The sequence below is a fragment of the Eurosta solidaginis genome, chromosome 2, assembly GCF_040869045.1.
Source record: "Eurosta solidaginis isolate ZX-2024a chromosome 2, ASM4086904v1, whole genome shotgun sequence".
Taxonomy (NCBI): domain Eukaryota; kingdom Metazoa; phylum Arthropoda; class Insecta; order Diptera; family Tephritidae; genus Eurosta; species Eurosta solidaginis.
This window is the reverse complement of record NC_090320.1, coordinates 104,269,296-104,296,012: the sequence shown is the minus strand read 5'-3', so window position 1 is coordinate 104,296,012 and position 26,717 is coordinate 104,269,296. Positions and strand designations below refer to the sequence as shown.

The window sequence follows — 26,717 nt, the reverse complement described above, 5'->3', positions numbered from 1 at the left end:
ATTAGGACCGTCCCTAAAGCGCGCATGTTCACAATTCTTCAGAAATGAGGGGCGATTACTGAAAAACCAAGAGTTAGGAAAAGAGTATGTTCGGCTGTTGTCAGAATACGAAACACTTGGACATATGAGAAAAATTAAGAATAATATACCATCCGACGATTCGGATAATTATTTCCTGCCCCACCACGCCGTTGTAAAGGCGGAAAGTACCACTACCAAGGTGCGCGTCGTCTTCAACGCGTCAAGTCCGACGGCAAATGGCATTAGTCTAAACGACATACTCCACCCAGGTCCAGTACTCCAAGCAGACTTGCCCATTTTAATTCTACCTTGGTGACTGTACCGCTTTGTCTTTAATAGTGACATAGAAAAGATGTATAGGCAAATTTGGGTGACCGATAATCACGCCAAATTTCAAAGAATTGTCCACCGAACATCCCCCAACGAACCCATAAGTCTTTACGAACTAAAGACTGTCACGTTTGGTGTAAACTGCGCCCCCTACTTCGCGATACGGTCACTTCTACAATTGGCTGATGATGTAGAAAATACGCACCCAATGGCATCGGGTATATTACGAGAAAGTATGTATGTCGACGATGTTTTATCTGGAGGACATATAATAGCGTCAACCATCAGAGCAAGAAACGAGATTCGCGAAGCATTACACTCAGCTGGCTTTCCATTGCGCAAGTGGACATCAAATTGTGAGGAAATCATTCAGGACGTCCCCAAAACGGATTTGCTCAGCGAGGACTTCCTAGCGTTTGAAAAGGCTAGCTCGGTGAGGGCACTCGGAATACGATGGAACGCGCACTCAGACATGTTTTACTTTACAGCAGGAGTTTTAGGGAATGGCGAGAACACCACCAAACGCGCAATCCTATCCGCTATAGCCAAACTTTTCAACCCTTTAGGCTGGATTGCACCATTGGTCATAGTGGCAAAAATACTAATGCAGCATATCTGGTTAGAGGGCACCGGGTGGGACGAACCTGTCTCCCCAACTACCTTAGAACGGTGGGAAAATTTCACCAAACACTATAACGAAATAGATAACATTAGGATACCGCGATGGGTATATCTTACGCCCGAGGACGACAGCGAAATACATGGTTTTTGCGATGCATCGGAAAAGCCATATGCAGCAGCAATCTACATGCGCGTAAAAAGGGACGATACAATTTTCACAAATCTCTTGCTAGCCAAAACCCGAGTAGCCCCAGTGAAAACCATCTCACTACCACGTTTGAGAACTTTGCAGCGCCGTGCTGCTCGCAGAAATCATGGAATCAATATTCCGAAACATTCATTTGGGGCCAGCAAAAGTTCACCTCTGGACGGACTCAACCATCGTACTCGCATGGATAAGAAAGCCGCCCTGTTCCTGGTCAACCTTCGTCGCACACCGAATCACTAAGATCATCGATATGGTCGGTAGAAAGGACTGGCTTCACGTGGACTCGGAATCTAATCCAGCGGATCTAGGAAGCAGAGGACTACTTGCATCAGAGTTCGTCAACAATTCGTTGTGGTGGCAGGGACCTTCTTGGCTGCAAGAAGACAATTCCCACTGGCCAGCACAGGAGACCGAATACAAAACGTCCTTCGAGGAGAAGATGGCACAAACATATGCCACGACAAGGGTAGATCAGGTAGATATTCTCGACCGTTTTTCAAATTTACCCAGGGCTTTAAAGGTTCTATCCTATGTTAGGAGATTTTATAAACGAACTCACACAAAAACTAAAGCAATGTTCCACGAAAGGTCGTGTATAATCTCAGCCGATGAGATTAAGGCAACGACTCAAGCATTAATACGAGTCTGCCAGAAACAATTTTACGGGACAGAATATTTAAAATTGAAAAGTAGGGAACCTATCGATCGAAAGAGTAAAATACTGTCACTCAACCCATATATCGACAAAGATGATATTATTAGAACAGGGGGGCGTCTAGGGGCTTCAAAAGACATATCATACAACGAGCGGCATCCGATCATCTTGCCTTACAATTGTAGGCTGTCTCGCCTTACAATTGTGATGGCTCATCATGACAGCCTTCATGGCGAGAACCAGCTCATGCTCCGTCTTATTCGCACCCAATACTGGATACCGAATGTCAAGACCATGATCAGAGCCATCATCCACAATTGCAAAACCTGCATTATTCACCGAAAGCAGGCACAGTCCCAACTTATGGGTACCCTTCTCTGCGAACGGACTACTTTTACCCGCGCGTTCACCAATACCGGGGTAGACTTTGCGGGGCCTTTCGACATCAAAAGCTACCGCGGTAGGGGATGTCGACTGCCAAAAGGCTACGTATGCCTTTTTGTCTGTTTCTCCACTAAAGCCATTCACTTAGAAGCCACTAGTGACCTTAGTACTCCATGCTTCCTCGCAGCCTTTTCGCGTTTTATCGCGAGAAGAGGATGTCCGAAAAACATCTACTCCGACAATGGTACAAACTTTGTCGGAGCGTCAAGATCTTTACGATCCGAAGTTAAAGCCTTCCTGGCAGAAAGCCGAAACAAAACAGTCTCCAAGTACAGCCAACAAGGATTAACTTGGCTATTTTATTCCCGCCGCCGCCCCACATATGGGCGGCCTGTGGGAAGCGGGAGTGAAGAGCTTCAAAAGCCACTTCAAAAAGATCACGTCTCCCCATAAGTACACCATGGAGGAGGTCCAAACCCTTTTGTGCAGGATTGAGGCGTGCTTCAACTCGCGCCCACTCAGTCCAGGGTCCAATGACCCAACGGACCTGGAGCCACTAACCCCAGGACATTTCCTAACTGGCAGCCATCTTCTGGCGCCGCCAGAACCGGATGCGAACGAAAGTCCTGCCTCCATGATAAATAGATGGCAGAAGCTCAAGGCCCTCCATCAAACCTTCTGCCGGCGATGGAAAACCGAATACCTTTCCGAACTTCAAAAACGAGTGAAATGGAAACAGTCAAAATAAAATATACACGTGGGAGATCTAGTTGTCATCAAAGAGGACAACTTATCTCCCAACGAATGGAGGCTAGGCAGAGTCGTCAACGTATACCCCGGCGAAGATAACCGAGTACGTGTAGTCGACCTCATAACCGAGAAGGGTCAAGTCAGACGACCTTTGGTCAAACTGATCCTTCTTCCCACGGAGATAAATTGTGCGAGGACCAAAAGCGTCGCTTAACAATCCCCCCGTTCCTCCACATCCCTTCGTTCAAAAAAAGCAAAATATCCCACAAATTCACTCGCTCACTCCGAGCGATGACACCAGAAATCTTCCCACTCACTCGTTCTCCCATAACAAGGATACCAGAAAAGCCCTCACGCAGGTCCCCCATCTGCCACAAAATTCTATTTTTTCATTTTCAAAAAAAAAACCATCCCAAAGTTCACTCGCTCACCCCGAGCGAGGGCACCATAACCCTAACGCAGACCCACGGTCTGCCACAGATCGCACATGCCATCGGCCCAAGGCACAAGGCCAACAGAATTGAGATAAAATATTTTTAAAGGTTCAAAACTAGCTAACTCGCACGCCTGCCTTACGTTAGCCTAAAGCGGTAGATCCGCAAAGGTTACGTAAGGAAACAAATAAATAAGCAATACGGAAGCGCGCGATTGAATAGGAATGTACTTTTAAAAAACCGGTAGTGCGAACAATCAATACACCCAAGCTAACATACACACTCAGTCGTACATGTCGAGATGGAGGGAAGTCGATGACAACTCTTCCATCTGGACGCAAAATTGTAAGCAGAAAGGGAAATCGGCACGTGCTGATTGTTTCTGCCTAAGTTTCATCTCCTGTGTTCAATGAATTTTATATCCTCCCCATATCGAAGTTTTTTTCTTTCAAGCTGGCAGTGCGTTTTTTTGTTCCTATCAAAACCTATTATTAATTTCCAACGCTTTAATTATTCTTTAGCAAAAATTTTCATATTTTCTGCTTTTATCAAAGCTTACAAATGGCACTAATAAGCGCTTTCATTACCCGTCCCCAAACTACATGCCCGAGCTCAAAATAACCAACAACTCCCAGAAGCCCTCGAAGCTCGGTAGAAAAATTTTACACAAAATCTTTCTACGTAGCAATTAAATTATTTGGGTAACAGAAAATGGAAGGAAAATCCGAAAAAAGTGCCTGAAATTCAGCAGAACAGGCTACAGTCGCGGCCCCAGAAATGTGCAACGTCGGCGGCAAGTGAATGTGTGTCTTTATTATATGTATTCACCACCATGTGCACCGCCCGCAGCCTTTGCACCAACACCGAATAATATTTATATGCAAACAGCACCACCCTTAACCACCTCTTATTACAGCTACAGCTCCACATCCAGTAGCTTCTCACATTGCGGGAGGTTCATTTTATTCGCCTAATAGGCCAAATGATGGTCTTACCCCGACTTCGAACTCAATTGAAATCGGTTCGCAGAAAAATAATTCACCGCACTCACAAATGCAACAAGAAACTCCAACAAATCTTAATCGCAGTTGCACAAATAACACAAATACTCCGCTAACTGCCCGTATTAATCTTGATGCGAAGAAATCTGTAGATGCTAATGGCATATATTTGCCTACGGATTTGGCAACTTTGCGTCATTTTTTACAACTTAGGTTTAGAGTACCAGTTTATGCATTTGAAGCGCGGTAACAATGATAGGGAGGCAAATGCAAGAGTCAACAGTGGTAAGGCGGCTTTGAAAGCCAACACAGGCAACACTGATGAAGACGTTGTGCAAGAACCAAAACCTGATCCCAACAATAACTCCATCAGCACAAAATCACCACACCCATAGTGGAAATAATGGTAATGTCAATAATGGTTCTGGTAAAGTTGGCCACAACATGCACAGACGTTATCCAGCACGCTATTTTTAATAATAATAAGATAAAGAGAGTCCAATTTCTTACGTAATCAGGGTAACAGCAACAATAATAATGTCCAAATGGCAAACACATCCACAAGTCATAATTTAAACAATCATCCACCAATGATGTATTAGTGATTGTGCTTGCCGCGGCAATGGAGCTACTACTAATGCTGCTGCTATGCAACAAACCCTCTTTGGAGTTATGAAAACTTAAACGATAAATTTGTGTTGTTGAACTAGTGCTGCTGCATGCACCGGCATCTAAGTTACCCGATGATGTGGTTGTGCTGGTACGACTGGCGACATCCCTTGACTTATCCATCCATGCAGAGGCTGCAGCAGTGGTGGTAGCTGTTTTTTGTTGTTGCTGTTGTTCTTGATGTAGGTAATTTCCTTTATTTAATTTTTTAGTTATGTTTTGTATATTAAGATTTAAAATTAACTTCTAATATTTTGGCTTTCAGCAGTTTGCTGCTTATTTGCACATACCAAAAATTAGAAAAGAAATTAAGTAACGAAAAATATTTATGGAAAAAATGGAATGAGTTTTAGGTCCGCATTTCCTATTTTATCACGTTTAAATCTTATTCGGATGTATTGACTTAAGATTCTTGCTAAATTTTTAAAATAGAGTTTAGGTAGAATCTTAGCTGTTTAAACGAAAACCACCAATATTTTATTAATGAAAAAAATATTCAATTAATAACCTTTTTGCTTTAGGAGTCTTATCCCGTCAATTTAACATGTGATAAAATACGAAACTTTCACATGAGCTGTCTACATTTTTAAGAATATGCGACGAATTTTGCATAATCTATTGATTCTTTAAAAGATTATTAAGTTAATAAACTGTTTAAATTATATCCATACCATGATCCATACGTAACAACAGGTTCGTTGTTTTGCTGGAATTTTTGACTAATTTAGACAGGTATGCGTATGTCTTTGCTAATATGATTTATATGTATATTGATAATACATTCCTCCTTTTCTGAGTTTGTGATGTAATTTAATCTTTCTTATCACCCATTTTCACCTTGGAAGTCATATAAATGCCAACAATCAAGCCAAAAAGTCCAACGGCAGAACCGAAAATTTCTACAATTAAAATCTTTACGAACAATGCTGAGTTTGCAGCATCAGCCAGCGCCGCACCCGATCCAACAATACCAACAGCAATGCCACAAAATAGATTCACCAATCCGACAGACAATCCAGCGCCAAACATAACATATCCACCAAACCAATTATTGTTCATCACAGTTTCGCTATTTAATGCTTGTAGTTCCGTATTAATCCCTTTTAACGCTATTTTGTTGAACGATTCAAATTGTGTATAGCGTAGCGCACAAAAATTATATTTGTATTAAAAAAAAGGAATTTTTTCCTTCCTTGCCGTTTGTAAAGCCCACGAGTACGACGAATTCAATTTTCACAGCAAGCGTACTCCACCACGCGTAAAACGAAAAGAATGAAAAAAAAACGGCGCCATGAATCGAACGATCCATTTACCGTTTGCTTCAATTCAGAGAGATGTACGTTTGTGCGTAGGAACGTTCGCCTTTTTTGGTCTGGTATATCTACCAGTGCGCGGACCTTTTTGAAAAGGCAAAATGTTGGTAGACGGAAAATGGTAGTAGAAGTTTCAAGAAAACAATAACTGCAGTCTATATTTGTACCAAAAAATTCCCAATTTATTGTAAAATAAATAAATTACATACCAAAACGTCTAACTACCACAACAATTCTCCAATGAACCAAAAATATTGCCACGAAATAACCGATTTCGGCATATTATTCGGAGAAGTATTCGCACACACAAAAAAAAAAACTGAGAAAAATAGCGCAGAAAATATTTGCGTGCTCAGTTACTATATTTATTTCATCAAAAATTTATTTCCTGTTTAAGTTCTTCACAAATTTTTCAAAATTGATTTGGTCAGTATCGCCTCCTAATGTTTTTTGGGTGGGCTCGGCAATTCAATACTTTAAAATTATCGCAGTATACGTTTACAGTGCGAAAATACTGAAATATTTGTAGATTTTGGGCCTCGGTGGTAGTAGTAGTAGAAAATGAAAATGGGCGAGAAAAGTTAGAAACCTACCAATGCGGTAAAGTCCGTGCACTGACTGTCCATATACTTATACCAACGTATGTACATATATATGCCGAGTTTAACAGCCCTATTCTGTGCACTTGACAAATTCACCATCTTGCTTATTTGTCAAGTTTGATAATTTATCAAGTAATTGCTATTCTATGTAAAAAATAAAAAGCCTTTTCGCTGACAAATTGTCAATAAGTCAAACGCTCTTGATAATTTAATTTATACGGATAAACTTAAATTAGAATTCTGTTATTGTGCGATCGAGAGAAAATGGAAGATTTATTACTTTTGCTATTATTGTGGGAAGATCCTCTGGGGATTTTGGGGGTAATTTCAGGACGGTTTTGGGGACTCCCTAGGGGTCATTTGGGGGACATTCCGGAATGGTTTTGGGGTTTCCATTGGGTGCTCCCGGGGTCATTTGGGGGTCGTTCCTGTGTCGTTTTGGGGACTCCCTTGGGGTATTTGGGGGTTGTTCCGGGATGTTTATGGGGACTCTCTCTGGGTCGTTTAGGGGTAATTTTGGCATGGCTTTGGGGACTACAGCGGGGTCATTTTGGGATCATTACGGAGAGGTTTTGGGGAATCCCTCGTGGTCTTTTGGGGATCATTCCGGGACAGTTTTCGGGACTCCCTCGGGGCCATTTGGGGGGCATTCCGGGATGGTTTTGGGGACTCCATCTGGTCCTCCTGGCGTCATTTAGGGGTCGTTCCGGTATCTTTTTGGGGACTCTCCCGAGGTCATTCCGGAATGGTATTGGGGACTCCCTCGAGGTTATTTGGGGGTTATGTCGACCCCTAAATGACCCCGGGAGGACCCGATGGAGTCCCCAAAACCATCCCGGAATGGCCCCCAAATGACCCCGAGGGAGTCCCCAAACCCGTCCCAGAATGATCCCCAAATGACCCCGAGGGAGTCCCCAAAGCCCTGCCGAAATGACCCCCAAAAAAGCCAGCGGATTATTTTTTCCTATTCCAATTTCGGGGTTAGAAGGATAAAATGAGACATATCGCTCCAATTGTTCATGCGTAGCACGTTCCACTTTTGATTTCTTTGAAAAAACTATGATTTTAAAATATTTGTTACAAAAAATTAAGAACAATATTTAACTCTTACGTTTTTTCCATTTCGCGATTGTTGCACTAAACCGTTGATTTAAATGAAAATAAAATACAGTCCATTAAAATAATAATTTATAAAATAAAAAAAAATAATAAATTTAAAAAATGCCTGCTTACAGTGGGCTTTGAACCCGCAACCCCAAACGTGTGAGTCGGGTACGTCATCCACTGTGCCACGACTCATACACTTACAAGCACATCAAATTACTCACTTATAACTCACATTAAACTGCTCTACGCTTAGCTAATTTAGTTCACCCCAATATGGTGAAAAACACAGGTCGTAGAGCTTTTTAGAGTTGTCAAGCTATGCACAGAATAGAAATATTTGTCAACTTGATAAAAATCTTGATTACTTGTCAACTTATTGACAATTTGTCAAGTACACAGAATAACCCCGTAAATGTACATTATATTAGGGATGCATAAAAGGAGGCAAACGGGTACCCAAAAACCCGTTTCTCACAAATCGGTATCGGAGCCAAATATCCTTCGGGAACCGTATCATTTGCTAAAGGCCGTCAATTAAACAGGACTCCAAGCCTACTTGGGGAACGATTGAACAAATAAGCGAAGGGCAATACAAACAAATAAAAAATTATACATCTTATACATCTCTCCCCTCTTCCCAAACGAACATTTTTTTTTATATAGCATACAATATTGCTGTCCAAACATTTTTTTTGTGGCGGGCAGGAAAGTTGTTGGGTTTTAGCACCAACAACACAAATAACAGCGACTCAGAAGAACCCACGCTATACCCTTTCTACCCGGTTCGGTACCAGAATGTGCGAGCCGAAAAATCGTAAATGCTAATTTTTCTACAGCACTAGTGTGCCCGTGGCTAACTAAAACGCTACCGGGTGACACAAAAATAAACAAAATAAGGCACTAACGACCCAGTCACATAACGTGCATGGAAAGAGGCCATGCACATGATGTGCGCCAAATATGAATATTTTTATACTGCTACAGATGTTTGCCCCCTACGCACGCGATACTAAAAATTCCCAAATCTCAACAATACAATTAGGGACCACTCGCCCCTGCACTTTGACAATGACCCGACCCATTGAAACCTATTTCACTCCTTTCAGGAAAATGGGTCGTTTTGCCGCTTTAAAACGTAATGCTGCCACGAACGCAGCGCGTTATTCGTCGGAATGCCGAGTGTGTTTTGAGCGACACCCTATCCGCTTGTGCTCAGCCTTTCGGGCGAAAAGGCCAGAAGAGCGCCTCTACGTTACCATTCGCGAAAGCTACTGCGGAAATTGTCTGGCGCCTGATCACCGCTCTAACGCGTGCCCAAGCCAAGGGCGATGCAAACGGTGCGGCGGGAAGCACCACACGATGCAGCACATCGCCTCGATCGACAAAGAGGAGCAGCTATTACGAGAAGCCCGCTCCAAGCCATGGAGCGTCCAAGTGGAAGAGGAGCTAGATTCACCCCGAGAGCGGATAGACGACTCAATCTCGTTATATGCGTCGGACGCTGGAACGGAGACTGGACCTCTTCGTCGACCCCGAAACCGAGATGCCAGCCGAACTGGAGCGGAGACGCGGTCTCTTCGCCCGACCATACCGCCTACAGCCAAATCATTTCGACCACTTCTGCAGCACGAGAGGAAGCGGCTCCAACAAGGGACAGCGAAAGCACAGCGCCATACATATAACGGCCGAGCGGAGACCCGCTCTCTTCGCCGAAAACCCAGAAACCCCCAACGGAGACGACATTCCGCCTGCCCCAACGACATCAGCCACAAGATCGCAGCCACGGAGGCAACACGCTGCAGCTCACCACGGTGTTCGCCTTCCGGTCAGGGCTCGTAGCCCAGCATTCAGCAGCCACCGCCACCATGATACCAACGGTAGCGATCACACCCACCGCGGTCGTGAAGATAGAAGCTAGGGGCGGCTACACCTCGTCCGTGCCTTAATTGACGGATGCTCCCCCACCACCGTGATAGCAGATGAGCTCGCCCAGGAGCTCCAACTCCTTGCCAGAAACATTGGCGGGCAAGCAGGATGCCTACTATAAATCAGAGGAAGACACGGCCAAAACAAAAGAATTGCGACCCATGCTGCGGTCGTATCCAATTTTCGGCGCATGACACCCACAACCAGCATCGACAGTGCCATCGCAGCCCCGTACGCACATCTTCGTCTGGCGGACCCGCAGTTCTACTCATCCGCCCCGATCCGCCTCGTCCTAGGTACAGATATATATGCCGAGATAATACTCCCAGGGATTCTGCCCACCACGTTTGGCCCGTTGTTAGCTCAGAGTACCATCTTCGGTTGGGTACTCTCGGGCACAACGAAGGCCTAACATCAAAATGTTCGGTAACGACCGAAATACATGAATTTTTACACTTTTTATCCTTTTTTATTGTTTTTTTTTTTTTTGAATTTCTGGTGTACACAGTCGCAAGAGGTGTGCATTGTGAATTCGTACAAGCGAAAAATCTTTCTATCCCTCCATTCCCATACCTACATGTCAAATCATAGCTGATAGGGAGAACAGCTGTCGCGAAGGGCCAGAGAATGGAAGAAAGGTTTGTTTTTCTTGTGTTCGCCGTTATTAAATTGAAGTGCCATGAATTGCACCTTTGTTTCAAATCAGCTTTTTCTTAAATTTGTATACAGAAAATCAGACTACATATTAACACTCATTTCTAAAATCAAGTTTATGGATTAAATTTGAGTAACCAGCTATGCAGGCATTTTAAATTATGTAAATAAAACAATATACCAGTCGTCTACAAAAATGTTTGAAAACCACTTTTAAGCTAATGATTTAAGTAATCGAACAGCTATTGAACAGGTGATCGAAGCTGTTCACTATTGTGAACGTTTTATCTAAAATTCGCCACTTGTATGAATTCCCACTGGAGGTGTGGGTTTACAATCATTTATCATTACAATAAGTTATTTTTATTGAATTTTCTTCATACAAAATTCTATGCTTATTCATTTCCAATGACTTTGTAATAAACGGCAAGAAATATCAACACATCTATCTTCTTAATTTTTTTCGCAATCCCTAGCTCTAGGCAAACCTGGCTCAGGCCTTGAACCAGAACGGGAAAGTGCCGAATGACCGAGGCATCAGCAACCAAGCTCGCACACTGCGCAAACCATCGTGCGTGTCGCCAAGCCGGCGGACTGGCCGGCGTTATGTTAAGTTAGATATAATTAGCTATGTTTTTTTTTTTCTCCTCTTCTTCACGGTCGGTGATCCTTGGCGGACTGTGACGTTGCGTACCGCAAGGGGAGCGGCAGGTGCATCGGCCGGCATGCGTGGACAATGTTCGGCCTGGGTGCGTCTGAAACCGGCAGTGGGTAGGCGCACACGGGTCGATCTTCGAGTGGATGGTTCGCTCAAAAGAAAAAAATAAGAACACAAAGAGGAATTTCCTCGTTATAATATAATATTTAATTTAGAGTGAAGGAAAATATACAATGTGGTTACAATATTACCTTGGTGTTTTAAGTGACGATGGTGATCCTTGCGATGTGTGCTGGTTGGCGGTAAATCGAGAAAGAGGCCGGTTATCCCGTTGAGGACAACCGCTAAGCCGCGAAAAATCCTCTGGTGTTAAGGAGGGGAAAGGCCACACATACAACCACTCCCTCATATACGTGCATGGGTGCTGACAACCTGCACACACACACGTGCATGTGTATGAAACGCATGCATGTGCATGCATGCGCACAAATGCGGCGTGAGTGTGGGTGGCTGGAAATATTATTAAAACATTAGGGAGGGGCGCCGTCAATCAGGTAAAAGTTAGGCAATGGGCCTAAACAGTAGATCATGCTTAATTTTAATAATAAGATTTATTAGTTTTTTCTGCACAGTAGCCAAGTACGTTTCTATTGAGTTGGTGATCTTCTCTGATAACTCTCCATTGTTGGTGTTGCATTTTAAAGTGTACGAGATGTTCTTAGTAGCATTGCCAATGACGTTGGGTATGACACCACTTTTTCTGCATCTCACTAGAAACTTTATGGATTCATAAAGTAAGGGGCTGTAAAAAATATATTTTTCTATGTATAAAAATCACAAATGCAACTTGTCGACTAATTTAAAATTTCAGTGCAGAACACAGAATATCATAAACAGAAAACAAAGATGTATACAAATAATAAACAGTAATAATAAACAAAATATCTGCTAACAACAACGTATATATTAACTTGTTGAACACCCTCAGCATTATTGTTGCTAACTTCTCTTCATTACCAAATGTCTGTATGCGTGGGCGATGTTGTCGGTGTCGCTCTTAAAATTCATGCGTATGTCATTAGGTGTATTGATAATATGTAGCATTTCGAGAGTGTACCGCTTGGAATATTGTTTTTATTCTTGCAATATTGTAACATTCTCTAAGTCCGGAGAGTGTCCCGTGGTCTTGCAATGTTGCGATAAAGCCGTTCTGTTGTCGTTAGAGTGGTCGCGATTTTTGATGCTCGATTTGTGAGCGGAAATCCTTGTCTTTAGTTTTGATTTAGTAGTACCCACATATACTTTGTGGCATACGTGGGACCCTCGCCATTACGTTTAATTTTGTACATTACGTCGGATTTCTCATATTTTTCGATTTTGCTTTTTGTATTGCTGTATATTTGTATATTGGAACGCGATTTGAAATTTTTCTTTGTCATACATGTTTGAATGTTTTATTCGGTTAGACAAACCAGGTACAAATACGGCAGTCCTATATATTTTGTTTATGTTTTGTTCTTTATTTTTATTCGTAGCGTAAAATTGGTGGATATAACCATTAATAAGGTGGATCGGAAACTCGTTGTTTTGAAGTATTTTTTTGATGATGCTTATATTTTTCGGGTTATCTATTCTATCGCTGATAGAGAGAACTCGCCTGATAAAATTTTTGGCAGTGTTTATTATTGTACTCCTATCATGTTTCGAGTTAAAATTTATTAACCACCCGGAAGCCGTAGGCTTTTTATACCAGTCAAAGGTTAGGTGGTTGTTATTTCTTATTACTACCGTGTCCAGAAACGGCAACATTCCATTGTTTTCCATCTCAGATGTGAATTTTATTGAGTTATGAAATGAGTTCAAGATGCCCAGCATTTCTTCAACGGAATCGGTTTTCACAATAGCGAATAAATCGTCAACGTACTTTGTGAGCAGACGAGGTTTGTGCCGCGATTCTTCCTCAAATTTCAATAGTAATTCGTCCATTACTATATCGGCTATTACCGGTGATGCTGATGACCCCATAGGCATACCCGATCGTTGTTCATAAACTTTGTTGTTGTACTTAAAGTATCTGTTATCTTTTATACAGAAGCGTAAAACACTTAAAAATAGCTCTTGGTTAAGGGTTGTGTGGGGTTTTATTTGGTCCCAATTGGACGATATGATCTCTAGGGCATGGTCTACTGGGATACTAGGAAACAGGGACATAACATCAAATGATACCAGACTCTCATCATCATAAATATATGTATTTTTAATCTTATTCTTGAGCTCAATCGTGTCTTGAACATTGTACTTGGACTCTTTAGTGATATTTTTCAGGACATTAACAACGTATTTACACAAATTATACGACGGAGAATTAATGGACGAACATATAGGTCTAAGTGGAGTTCCTTCTTTGTGGATCTTTGGTAGTCCATACAATCTGGGCGCATTGGCCGTTCTGCTCATTAGTTTATATTTTTCTTTTTCATCTATCATTTGGTTTTTAAACAGTTTATCTACGATCTCGTTATTCCTATCTTGCAACTTATTAGTGGGATCACGTTTTAAAACACGGTATGAGGAAATATCGCTAACTAATGTTTGCAATTTTCTATCGTAATCGGATTTTTCCATTACAACTGTTAGGTTTCCTTTGTCTGCATTGAGAACTAACAGATGGTTATTTTGTTTGAAGAATTTCTTTGTCGTTTGTAAGGTATCTAAAATATATTTATCACGCACGCGAATGTTTGTTCTATTGAGATGGTCCCGTATTAATGTAGTCAAATTGATCCTGTCAATCTCCTGTTGCTCTTTGTCTTTGATCGTCTGTATAAAGCCTTCGCTGTCTGCGATAAGCTTAAATAAGGGAAATTCTTTATTAGTTGTTGGTATGGAGTATTTCGGTCACAGGGAGAGAATCCACTGTACATCCGTCGGTATACTAATATTTGTGGTATTGTGAAATCACTCGGGTACATTTTGTATGTTAAGTAATTGGGTTTGTTTTTCTTTGAGCCTCTCAAATTTGTTTATTTGTATTTTTCCAATTTTGGCTCTGAGGTTTTGAGACAATACTCTTTCACTATCAAAAATACTTTAGAATCCGCCGTGTTAAGCTTTATTTGTAATCTATTGTTTAATTTATTTACCTATCTTCCTTTTTTAATAATAAGATTTATTAGTTTTTTCTGCACAGTAGCCAAGTACGTTTCTATTGAGTTGGTGATCTTCTCTGATATCTTTCCGTTGTTGGTGTTGCATTTTAAAATGTACGAGATGTTCTTAGTAGCATTGCTAATGAAGTTGGGTATGACACCACTTTTTCTGCATCTCACTAGAAACTTTATGAATCCAGAACTTTATGAGATGCAGAAAAAGTGGTGTCATACCCAACTTCATTAGCAATGCTACTAAGAACATCTCGTACATTTTAAAATGCAACACCAACAACGGAAAGATATCAGAGAAGATCACCAACTCAATAGAAACGTACTTGGCTACTGTGCAGAAAAAACTAATAAATCTTATTATTAAAATTAAGCACGATCTACAAAAACAAAAAGGAAGAGAGGTAAATAAATTAAACAATAGATTACAAATAAAGCTTAACACGGAGGACTCTAAGGTATTTTTGATAGTGAAAGAGTATTGTCTCAAAACCTCAGAGCCAAAATTGGAAAAATACAAATAAACAAATTTGAGAGGCTCAAAGAAAAACAAACCCAATTACTTGACATACAAAATGTACCCGAGTGATTTCACAATACCACAAATATTAGTATACCGACGGATGTACAGTGGATTCTCTCCCTGGGACCGAAATACTCCATACCAACAACTAATAAAGAATTTCCCTTATTTAAGCTTATCGCAGACAGCGAAGACTTTATACAGACGATCAAAGACAAAGAGCAACAGGAGATTGAGAGGAACAATTTGACTACATTAATACGGGACCATCTCAATAGAACAAACATTAGCGTGCGTGATAAATATATTTTAGATACCTTACAAACGACAAAGAAATTCTTCAAACAAAATAACCATCTGTTAGTTCTCCATGCAGACAAAGGAAACCTAACAGTTGTAATGGAAAAATCCGATTACGATAGAAAATTGCAAACATTAGTTAACGATATTTCCTCATACCGTGTTTTAAAACGTGATCCCACTAATAAGTTGCAAGATAGGAATAACGAGATCGTAGATAAACTGTTTAAAAACCAAATGATAGATGAAAAAGAAAAATATAAACTAATGAGCAGAACGGTCAATGCGCCCAGATTGTATGGACTACCAAAGATCCACAAAGAAGGAACTCCACTTAGACCTATATGTTCGTCCATTAATTCTCCGTCGAATAATTTGTGTAAATACGTTGTTAATGTCCTGAAAAATATCACTAAAGAGTCCAAGTACAATGTTCAAGACACGATTGAGTTCAAGAATAAGATTAAAAATACATATATTTATGATGATGAGAGTCTGGTATCATTTGATGTTATGTCCCTTTTTCCTAGTATCCTAGTAGACCATGCCCTAGAGATCATATCCTCCAAATGGGACCAAATAAAACCCCACACAACCCTTAACCAAGAGCTACTTTTTAAGTGTTTTACGCTTCTGTATAAAAGATAACAGATACTTTAAGTACAACAACAAAGTTTATGAACAACGATCGGGTATGCCTATGGGGTCCCCAGCATCACCGGTAATAGCCGATATAGTAATGGAGGAATTACTATTGAAATTTGAGGAAGAATCGCGGCACAAACCTCGTCTGCTCACAAAGTACGTTGACGATTTATTCGCTATTGTGAAAACCGATTCCGTTGAAGAAATGCTGGGCCTCTTGAACTCATTTCATAACTCAATAAAATTCACATCTGAGATGGAAAACAATGGAATATTGCCATTTCTGGACACGCTAGTAATAAGAAATAACAACCACCTAACCTTTGACTGGTATAAAAAGCCTACGGCTTCCGGGAGGTTAATAAATTTTAACTTGAAACATGATAGGAGTATAATAATAAACACTGCCAAAAATTTTATCAAGCGAGTTCTCTCTATCAGCGATAGAATATATCACCCGAAAAATATAAGCATCATCAAAAAAATACTTCAAAACAACGAGTTTCCGATCCAACTTATTAATGGTTATATCCAACAATTTTACGCTACGAATAAAAATAAAGAACAAAACATAAACAAAATATATAAGACTGCCGTATTTGTACCTGGTTTGTCTAACCGAATAAAACATTCAAACATGTATGACAAAGAAAAATTTCAAATCGCGTTCCAATATAAAAATACCCTACAACAAATATACAGCAATACAAAAAGCAAAATCGAAAAATACGAGAAATCCGACGTAATATACAAAATTAAATGTAATGGCGACGGGTCCCACGTATGCAACAAAGTATATGTGGGTACTACTAAATCAAAACTAAAGACAAGGATTCCGCTCACAAATCGAACATCAAAAATCGCGACCACTCTAGCGACAACAGAACGGCTTTATCGCAACATTGCAAGACCACGGGACACTCTCCGGACTTAGAGAATGTTACAATATTGCAAGAATAAAAACAATATTCCAAGCGGTACACTCTCGAAATGCTACATATTATCAATACACCTAATGACATACGCATGAATTTTAAGAGCGACACCGACAACATCGCTCACGCATACAGACATTTGGTAATGAAGAAAAGTTAGCAACAATAATGCTGAGGGTGTCCGACAAGTTAATATATACGTTGTTGTTAGCAGATATTTTGTTTATTATTACTGTTTATTATTTGTATACATCTTTGTTTTCTGTGTATGATATTCTGTGTTCTGCACTGAAATTTTAAATTAGTCGACGAGTTGCATTCACAAGTGTAAGTGTTAGATTATGTTTGTGCATTTGTGGTTTTTATACATAGAAAAATTTATTTTTTACTGCCCTGAAGATGGTTTCTAATTGAAATCGAAATATCGACAAAATAAATAAATACAACATATATGGTATAATTAATTGAATTTTTATTATTAATATTTATGTGTGGCCTAGAGCTCGGAAATTCTTCTTGATATAACTTTTTAAAAGGCCGAAAATAAAAATAAAAACAACATCAGTCAAAGAGTTTATTTATTTGTTTTTAAGTTTCAAAGTTTGGTAAAAAAGATTCTAAACAAGAACGAAAAAGTGGCAAAAAAAATTTATATAAAGGTATACGGTTTCATAAATTTTGATTTTGGACTCTTTTACAAGCACTAACGAGGCTCGTATTTTAAACAGTTACAGAAAAGACAATAAGAGACCTGGTGGAATGGAAATAAAAATTATCCATTGAGCTCGATTCCCTTAATTTCGATCTGTCATCTCTACTTGGAAGTTTAACTCCAAATATCTTTACTTTATATATGTTGTATATTCCAATACTATGTACAAAAATGCATTAAACGCTTTTATTTATAGCTGTTATTGAGGAACCCGAGTTTACGGAATTCATCGAAAACGTAACTGTACCTGCTGGACGAAATGTTAAATTGCGTTGTTCTGTAAGAAATCTTGGATCATATAAGGTGAGTAAAATCATTGAATGATTATTAATAGAAAATTTGGCACAAAGGTCGAATGGGTTATCAATGTAAAATCAACACCTGATAGCAATGTAGGAAATTTTAAAGTGGTCCAAAATCTAAAACACAGTCCTCGAACCATTCAACTACAAGCCATCTCGTGCATCAGAAACCGTGAGCTTTTTCTAGTTTTCGTGAAAAGCGATTGGGCAACAGCATCGATATTTCCCACTTTTTGGAAATTGGAACGTATTTTTAATACTTTTGTCTTTAAGAGTGTACCTAGGCTTGGATTAGACATAATTTTAAAAATTTATTTTGAAGTCATTGGACTTCGTTATAGTTCAGTAATTTCTAATAGCAATAGCGTTTGGACATATGAATACTAAATGCATGTACTAATTTTTTTTTAAATATTACTGTATATATCAGAATCAAGCCGGCGTAATACTAACTAAATATTTTATGACACACCTATATATTTGTGTCACTTGTAGCTTACGCTATTTAACAGCGCCTTATTCAAAGTTTATCAGCGAAAAAATCGAAACTCATTATCCCTCTACTGACGCCAGTACTACAAGATCTGACTTTTTATAATTTTTCCCAGAAGCGAATGAAAACAAATTGAGGCATTTTTCTTATCCAGATGCTAAAAATTATTTTATATTTGAAAGTATTTCTACAAAAAAAAAATAAATATAAAATTTTGTTGTTGTTATATATTAACATTAAAATTTGTTAAATATACCGCCACAAATTCGAGATCTAGATACCGGGCATCCCGCAGCTCGATACTTGTTCGAAATTTTTCAGCACATATTATTCAGGAATAGTGAATAAATGGACAAAAAGAGCACAGACCTTTCAAGTTTCTCGAAATTTTAAGTCATATTATAGATACAACTAGGCAGCGTCGCTCCCGTTCTCCACAACATAATACAGCACGGAGAAAATAGCTAAACACTGACCTTATGAATAGTACCTTAAAAGATTACAGGCGATACCTAAATGCATACATCCCGATTTTTCGCTTCCATTACTGCGCGTAATCTGCCATATCCCCTGGTTAAACGTTTGCCACTCTCTGTATAACTTGCTCGCTGTAGCTCAAACTTTAATTGAACATCAATAATAGTGACACTCTATTCTTAGAGATTGCCGGGACTTTCAATCAGTGTTTAAAAAACTGCGTGAGCTGTCATGTTATTTGAGTTTGCTTGTGCGTGCGCTTTTGAGATAAACAACAGTCGCAGTTCTAGCACAAGCAAAAAACGAAAAGCGAAAGAAATGAAATGCCGTAAACAGTCGCGCCTTCGTATATTTAATTTTTGATATTACTGCGGCTTTCTTCAGTGCCCACAGTCGCTGTAAAATCGATAGTGTTGATTTTAATAGTCGCAAAAATTAACAGTCGCAGAAATTAACAGTCGCAAAAAGCAGCAGTCGTGAAATGTGAAAATCAACGCTTTTTATATATATATGTACATACATGCATTTCCAATTCAAGTATATTAAAAAAATAGAATATGTGAGATATTTTTGCATAAATATGTACTTTTGAAACATTTTAAATTTAAATTCATGTAGGTAATTGTCTTTGATTAAAATATAAATAAATAAATAATAAAGTAAAATGATAGTTAAAAATCCTCATGGTCAAAAAGGGGTAAATTTTCTATGGCTGTGTCAAGAAAACAATGCATGTACATACATATGTACAGCGTATTACGTACGACGCTGTGGCGCCTCGTCTTAGTAAACAGTAATTATAACCAAACGCAAAATATTAGTCGCATGCAGTTTGCAAAAAGCGTTGATTTTCATATTTCACGACTGCTGCTTTTGCGACTGTTAAAATCAACACTATTGATTTTACAGCGACTGTGCCCACTGAGGAAAGCCGCAGTAATATCAATAATTAAATATAAGAAGGCGCGACTGTTTACGGCATTGCATTTCTTTCGCTTTTCGTTTTTTACATGTTCTAGAACTGAGACTGTTGTTTTTTCTCAAAAGCGCAAGCCCAAGCAAGTGTTCGTATTAATAAGTCGACGAACAGTAAAGTCTATGAAAATCGAAATTTTGGTGACTTTTACTATTCCGACCGCAGTTTTTTAAACACTGCTTTCAACAATGTTTCTAAATGGGCGAATATGGATGGTCTTAATTACATTAAAGTACATGCAGCCTTAACCATATGGATCGAATGTACGTTAAATTGCAGGAAGATTACATCACAATTGCGATTGTACGAGGCCACGAAATCAGTGGACAGGGGAAGGGTGCTATCACCTTTGCTGTGGACGCTGGTCATCAACCAACTGCTCAGGCGATTCGATGAGTTATCCGTTAAACTTACGGCTTACGCAGATGATTTTGCAATTTTCATAAGTGTTAAGTGCCTTCCAACGATTAGCTCTTTGATGGATCGGGCGCTTCGGGATATTCATACCTGGGCATCTAATGTCGGGTTGAAAGTCAACGTGCAGAAGACGGATATGGTCTTGTTTATAAAGAGGTTCAAGGTCCCAAATTAGACCAGGCATAACCTAGGAGAAACCTTGCACAAAATATCTAGGAATCAACCTAGACACTACACTATAGTGGAAGCACAACGTGGAGGAGAAGGTGAAGAAGGCCCCAACAGCACTTTATGCATGTAAAAGAATGCTGGGGAGTACGTGGGGTTTATCGCCCTCCCTTCTCATTGGGTTTTTACAGCGATTGTAAGCCCTATTCTATACTATGGAGTTCTTGTTTGGTGGAAAGCCATACAAAAAACAACCTACCTTAAAAAATTAAAGGGGGTATGCAGACTATCAATGATAAGCATTACGGGAGCCCTGAAACCAACCCCGATGGCTGCACTGTATGCCAACTGCAACCAGGTTCGGTGCCTCGGTCAGCTTGAGCACCGAACATATGGCCATAGTAATATAGTGTCATCAATCACAAGACGAACAGACTACCTGATTCCCTATCTGCGCTTCGAGGGAGATCTTAAGGCCACAATAGAGGTGGACGGTTGGCGCAAGGGTGCTCAAATGGCGAACGAGGCGACATATGTGTACACAGATTGTACCAAAGTAGGGTAAGGAGTAGGGTCTGCGGTATACTGTGTTGATCCGGAAATAAACAGGTCCTACAGGTTGCCGGATTACTGTAGCGTTTTCCAAGCGTAAAAATTAGCCGTAACAAAAGCAGTAGAAACCCTGGAAGAGAATAGCTTAAGCTGCAACCGTGTTAACTTTTATACTGACAGTCATGCAGCAATTAAGGCAATAATCTCGCATAGCACAGCACCTAAATGCATGTTAGAGTGTAAGCAGTCTCTAGAGAGAATTGGGACAGGGAGAAGCGTACATCGATATTGGGTCCCAGGGCATATGGGTATAGATGGAAATAAAAAAACGGATGAACTCGCTAAAAAGGGCGTATCCCTTAAAGCTTGCTCCGTAGACGTCCCAATTAGATTGTGCGAGATTAAGAGAAGGAGAGAGGTGCACATGATCGACCAAGCGGGAAAGGCGTGGGTCAACTGCGGAGCTGTAAGTAGTATGGAAAAGCCGATTCTAGCTCAAATGGAGAAAGGAAAAATGAGAAAGGAAAAGTATGTACACACTGACACACATATATGTGACGATAAACAATTTCGTTGCCTACATTTAGGCGCATACATATGAAACCGCAAAACAGCAAGACAATTTCTTTGCCTACATTTAGGCGCATCCTTTCTTTCGGTTTGTGTTCTGGCCGATCTATAAGAAAAAGCTTAGAGCTTTTTGCATTTAGCAGAGCTTAGCCGTTCAGGAGAGGATCGAGCTCAGATTTTAAAAGGGGGCCCTTCATTTGTAAAGGGCCGCAAATTTTTAAATATCCCCTCATATTTCGAATGAGTCCTAGACTTCACCCAAGCGTTTTTAAAGAGTCCCATAGATTTGCAAAGAGCCGCTTGCCTTTGTCTTGTATACGTACTGACGCATATGTATGTACGTGAAAGAATTTTGTGAACCCAGCAAGAAATCGTGCGACTGCTCCCCCACCCCAACACCTTTTTTTCTCGTCTCCAAAAAGGAGCCGATGGGCACTTGTAGTACAGCTCCCTTTTTTTCTCGTCTGCAAAACGGACCTGTCGGGCACCTGCAGGGGCAGATTGAACATTTGGTTTGACATTTTATTAGATTTTAAGTCGCTTTTTACATTTGGTATGAAAAACTCGGAGCATGCTGATAAGAAACCTAAACTGTCCAACATTGAAGCATATTTATATATATATAAGTAAATAAAACCACATGTCGTACTTCATTAGATTGTAAGTTTGTATGCTTACATTTAGGCACAAACATTCTTAAGCTTGAAGCTTTTTGCATTTTATATAGAAAAACTCGGAGCATGTCTCACCCTATCAACTCATTATACGTTATTCCGGTTTGTGTTCTGGCTGATCTATAAGAAAAAGCTTAGAGCTTTTTGTTTTATATTCTGCCCGCAAGAAAAAAAATAGCTTAGACGTTTATCAATATTGGAGAGTATCGAGCTCAGATTTTAAATGAGAGCCCCAAATTTTTAAATGACCTCTCATATTTCTAAAGTGTATAAGTGTGGGGGGAAATGGTTAAAAATTCGTTTTTATATCCAACTATGCTTCACCTGAATGTGCTTAACATATAAAAAGCCTACCATTAAAAAGATATTTCATATTTAATTTTCTGAAACAATTTGAACATATTTTATCCGAAGAGCAGAAGAAAAGACTTTTCGAAACTCATACAAAAATTTAGTATAGAGATAAGTTAAGTAAAATAAAGAATCATTTCGATGAACATTACGAAAATTGTGTTTGGTCGAATTCCAATAGCACAGATGGCCCAGACACTTACAATTGCTCGCACCTAGAGCGTCTGGATGAGGAAGCCTACAAAATTATGGACACTTATACACAAATTTATAATCAACTTCGTTCTAAATATTGTAAATAAATTCTATCTGTAAATACTTACGTTTTTCAAATAACTTACTTACTTAATTGGCGCTTAACCGTCTAAACGGTTATGGCTGTCCAACAAGGCGCACCAGTCGCTCCTTCGCTCCGCCAACTGGCGCCAATTGGTCACACCAAGGGAGTTTAAATCGTTTTCCACCTGGTCCTTCCAACGGAGTGGGGGCCGCCCTCTACCTCTGCTTCCATAGGCGGGTTCCAATAGAAACACTTTCTGGGCCGGAGCATTATCTTTCATTCGCATAACATGGCCTAGCCAGCGCAGCCGCTGCGTTTTAATTCGCTGGACTATGTAATGTCTGCGTATAGTTCGTACAGCTCATCATTAAATCTTCTTCGGTACTCGCCATCGCCAACGCGTAGAGGTCCATAAATCTTTCGAAGAACTTTTCTCTCGAACACTCCCAAAGCCGCTTCATCTGCTGTCGTCATGATCCATGCTTCTGTCGCATATAGCAGGACGGGTACGATAAGTGACTTGTAGAGTATGATTTTCGTTCGCCGATAGAGGACTTTACATTTCAATTGCCTACCTAGTCCAAAGTAGCATTTATTGGCAAGATTGATTCTTCGCTGGATTTCAGTGCTGATGTTGTTGCTAGTGTTGATTCTGGTTCCCAAATAAACGAAGTCTTTTACTATTTCGAAATTATGGCTGCCAACAGTAGCGTGGTTGCCAAGGCGCATATGCGCTGATTCTTTGCTCGATGACAGCACGTACTTCGTTTTGTACTCATTCACCATAAAACCCATCTTTACCGCTTCTTTTTCCAGTTTGGAGTAAGCAGAGCTAACAGCGCGAGTGTTTAGGCCGATGATATCAATGTAATCAGCATATGCCAGTAATTGCACGCTTTTATAGTATATTGTTCCAGTGTGGTTAAGTTCTGCAGCTAGTATAATTTTTTCCAGCATCAAATTAAAGAAATCCCACGATAGGGGGTCACCCTGTCTGAAATCTCGTTTAGTTTCGAACGGCTCGGAGAGGTCCTTCCCAATTCTGTGTGAGCTGATGGTGTTGCTTAACGTCATTTTGCAAAGCCGTATAAGTTTTTCAGGGAAACCAAATTCAGACATAGCGGCATATAGGCAGCTCCTTTTCGTGCTGTCGAAGGCGGCTTTAAAGTAGACGAAGAGGTGATGTGTGCCGATTCTTTTTTCACGGATTTTTCCAAGATTTGGCGCATTGTGAAAATCTGGTCGATGGTAGATTTACCAGGTCTGAAGCCGCACTGATAAGGTCCAATCAGCCGGTTCACGGTGGGCTTCAATCTTTCGCACAATACACTTGAAAGGGCCTTATATTCGATACTGAGAAAGCTGATTCCACGACAGTTGGTGCATTTTGCAGTATCCCCCTTCTTGTGGACTGGGCAAAGAACACTTAGATTCCAACCGTCGGGCATGCACTCTTCCGCCCATATATTGCTAAGAAGCTGCTGCATGCGCCTTACCAACTCCTCGCTGCCGTACTTGAATAGCTCCGCAGGTTATTGCTATTCTAACTTCGTCATAATCGGGCGGGGGGACATATATTCCATCATCATCGATTGCGGGATCGGGTTCTTCATCTCTGCGCGGTGAATTGCTGCCTCCATTTAGGAGAGCAGAGAAGTATTCCCTCCATAATCTAAGCACTCTCTGGACATCAGTTACAAGGTCGCCCTGTAGGCAGCGTCTTTTTTTTCGGTTGCAACGCGGCATTCTTCATCGTACCAGTTGTTTTTTCGTGGCCGCCGGTAACCATTTTTTTCCTCGGCGGCAGTACGAAGTGCTTTGGAGATATGCTCCCACTGCTCCTGTATTCCTTCAGGATGAGTTGTGCTTTCAGAGAGCAGGTGTGAGAGTCGAGTTGCGAAATCATTGGCAGTCTATTGTGATTGAAGCTTTACGACGTCTAACTTTCCTTGTGGTTTTTGTTTCTTGGTTTTAGCCGCTTTGGGGCGGATGCGTATTTTGGCTGCAACGAGATAATGGTCCGATTCGATGTTAGGTCCTCGGATCGTGCGCACATCTAAAACACTGGAGGCATGCCGTCCGTCTATCACAACGTGATCGATCCGATTGCGAGTATTTAGATCAGGAGACAGCCATGTAGCTTGAAGTATATTTTTATGCATGAACCTCGTGCTGGATATGACCATGTTTCGAGCACCGGCAAAGTCAATGAGCCTCAGTCCGTCACCTTCTTTGCCCACCCTGGCGTTAAAGTCGCCAAGCACGACTTTGATATCATGACGGGGGCAGCGCTCGTATGTGCGTTCTAATTGTTTATAAAAATGTCTTTCACCTCATCGTCTTTCTCCTCTGTCGGCGCATAGGCGCAGATGAATGATATATTAAAAAATGTTGCTTTTATTGGGATAGCGGCAAGACGCTCGTCCACAGGCGTGAACGCTAGCACTTGGCGACAAAGTCTCTCTCCCACCACGAATCCGACGCCGAAACTGCGCTTATTCGTATGGCCACTCAAATAGATGTCAAATTTTTTGATCTTCTTTCCTCCTTGCTTCGTCCAACGCATTTTTTGGATGGCGGTGATGTCAGATTTTGCTTTGACGAGGACATCAACCAGCCGGGCATCTGCACCAATCCCATTCAGAGAGCGGACTTTCCAGGTGCATGCCCTCAATTCATTGTCCTTCAAATGTTTGCCATGGTCGTCATCAATAGAGAGTGTATTTATCCGAGGCTTGTTGTTATATTTCATTGGAGTATAGTTTTACGTGGCGGGTCCCAAGCCCAGCGCACAACCCGCTCAGCGGGGGTGAAAATATTACTTGCACGTTTATATAGCGAGCCGCTTGCTCCAATACAGACGCCCGCTTGCAGCCGCACCTAGATGTGTACAGACGCTGCCGATGAGATCTCCCCCGGCTAGCCCTTAAACCGATTATGTCAGAGTGGCCTAGCCAGGTTGTCGCCTTCTCACATTAGCTCACCGCTAAACGGCAAGCGACCGGCAGTAGTGAGCTGCTTGAACCGCATGCAAAAGAAGCGCTTTGGCCATTCCCAGGTGAATGGCGGTCAGAAGCTTTCCCCACTTTCGTGGACTTCTACACACGGTCCCACCCTCCATTTTTAAATAAATAAAAACAATTTTTAATTATCTTCTGATTAGTTTCGGCCTTAGATTTATAGATTTTAAATATTTAACGAGCTCGAGGCCATATAAATATATATTCAGATTAAAACCCGCATAGATTTTATATATATGTATATATTTTAAATTTTATTTAGTCGATATTTCGACCTCAATCTGAGGTCATTCTCAAGACTGTAAAAAACAAACATGAAACATTAAAATCATAAATAATATAAAAACCTATTTATAAACTTACACTCTTGGGTGTAGCTTGTCGACTAATTTTACAATATTAAACATAAGTACAAGAAGGCAATAGAACCGAAAAAGTAAACATCCAAAAAATATACAGTAATGACACGCACATATTTGACCATGAGAGTCTAGTATCATTCGATGTTGTTTCCCTATTTCCCAGTATTCCTGTGGATCATGCTTTCGAAATTATATCGTCCAAATGGAATCTGATAGAACCCCATACAACTCTGGCCAAAGAACTGTTCTTGGGAGTCGTACGTTTTTGTATTAAAGAAAATAGGTATTTTAAAGTCAACAATAAAATATATGAACAGCGTGTAGGAATGACGATGGGGTCACCGGCTTCTTTGGTCATAGCAGACATAGTAATGGAGGAATTATTAACAAAATTTGAAGAGGATGCGTCTCAAAAGCCCCGTTTGCTAACAAAATATGTTGACGATCTGTTTGCCATTGTGAAAAC

General features: G+C 40.5%; 1 protein-coding gene across 6 annotated transcripts in view; it reads left to right on the top strand.

The window, feature by feature from the left end:
- The window catches only part of LOC137240117 (neurotrimin-like), a 2,444,277-nt gene that overhangs the window by 584,278 nt on the left and 1,833,282 nt on the right, over window positions 1-26,717 (top strand). For all 6 annotated transcript variants that reach the window (XM_067766054.1, XM_067766050.1, XM_067766051.1 and 3 more), the window contains exon 3: window positions 17,806-17,912. In XM_067766054.1, coding sequence (XP_067622155.1) covers window positions 17,806-17,912 — 107 coding nt within the window. The remainder of the gene's footprint in view (window positions 1-17,805; window positions 17,913-26,717) is intronic.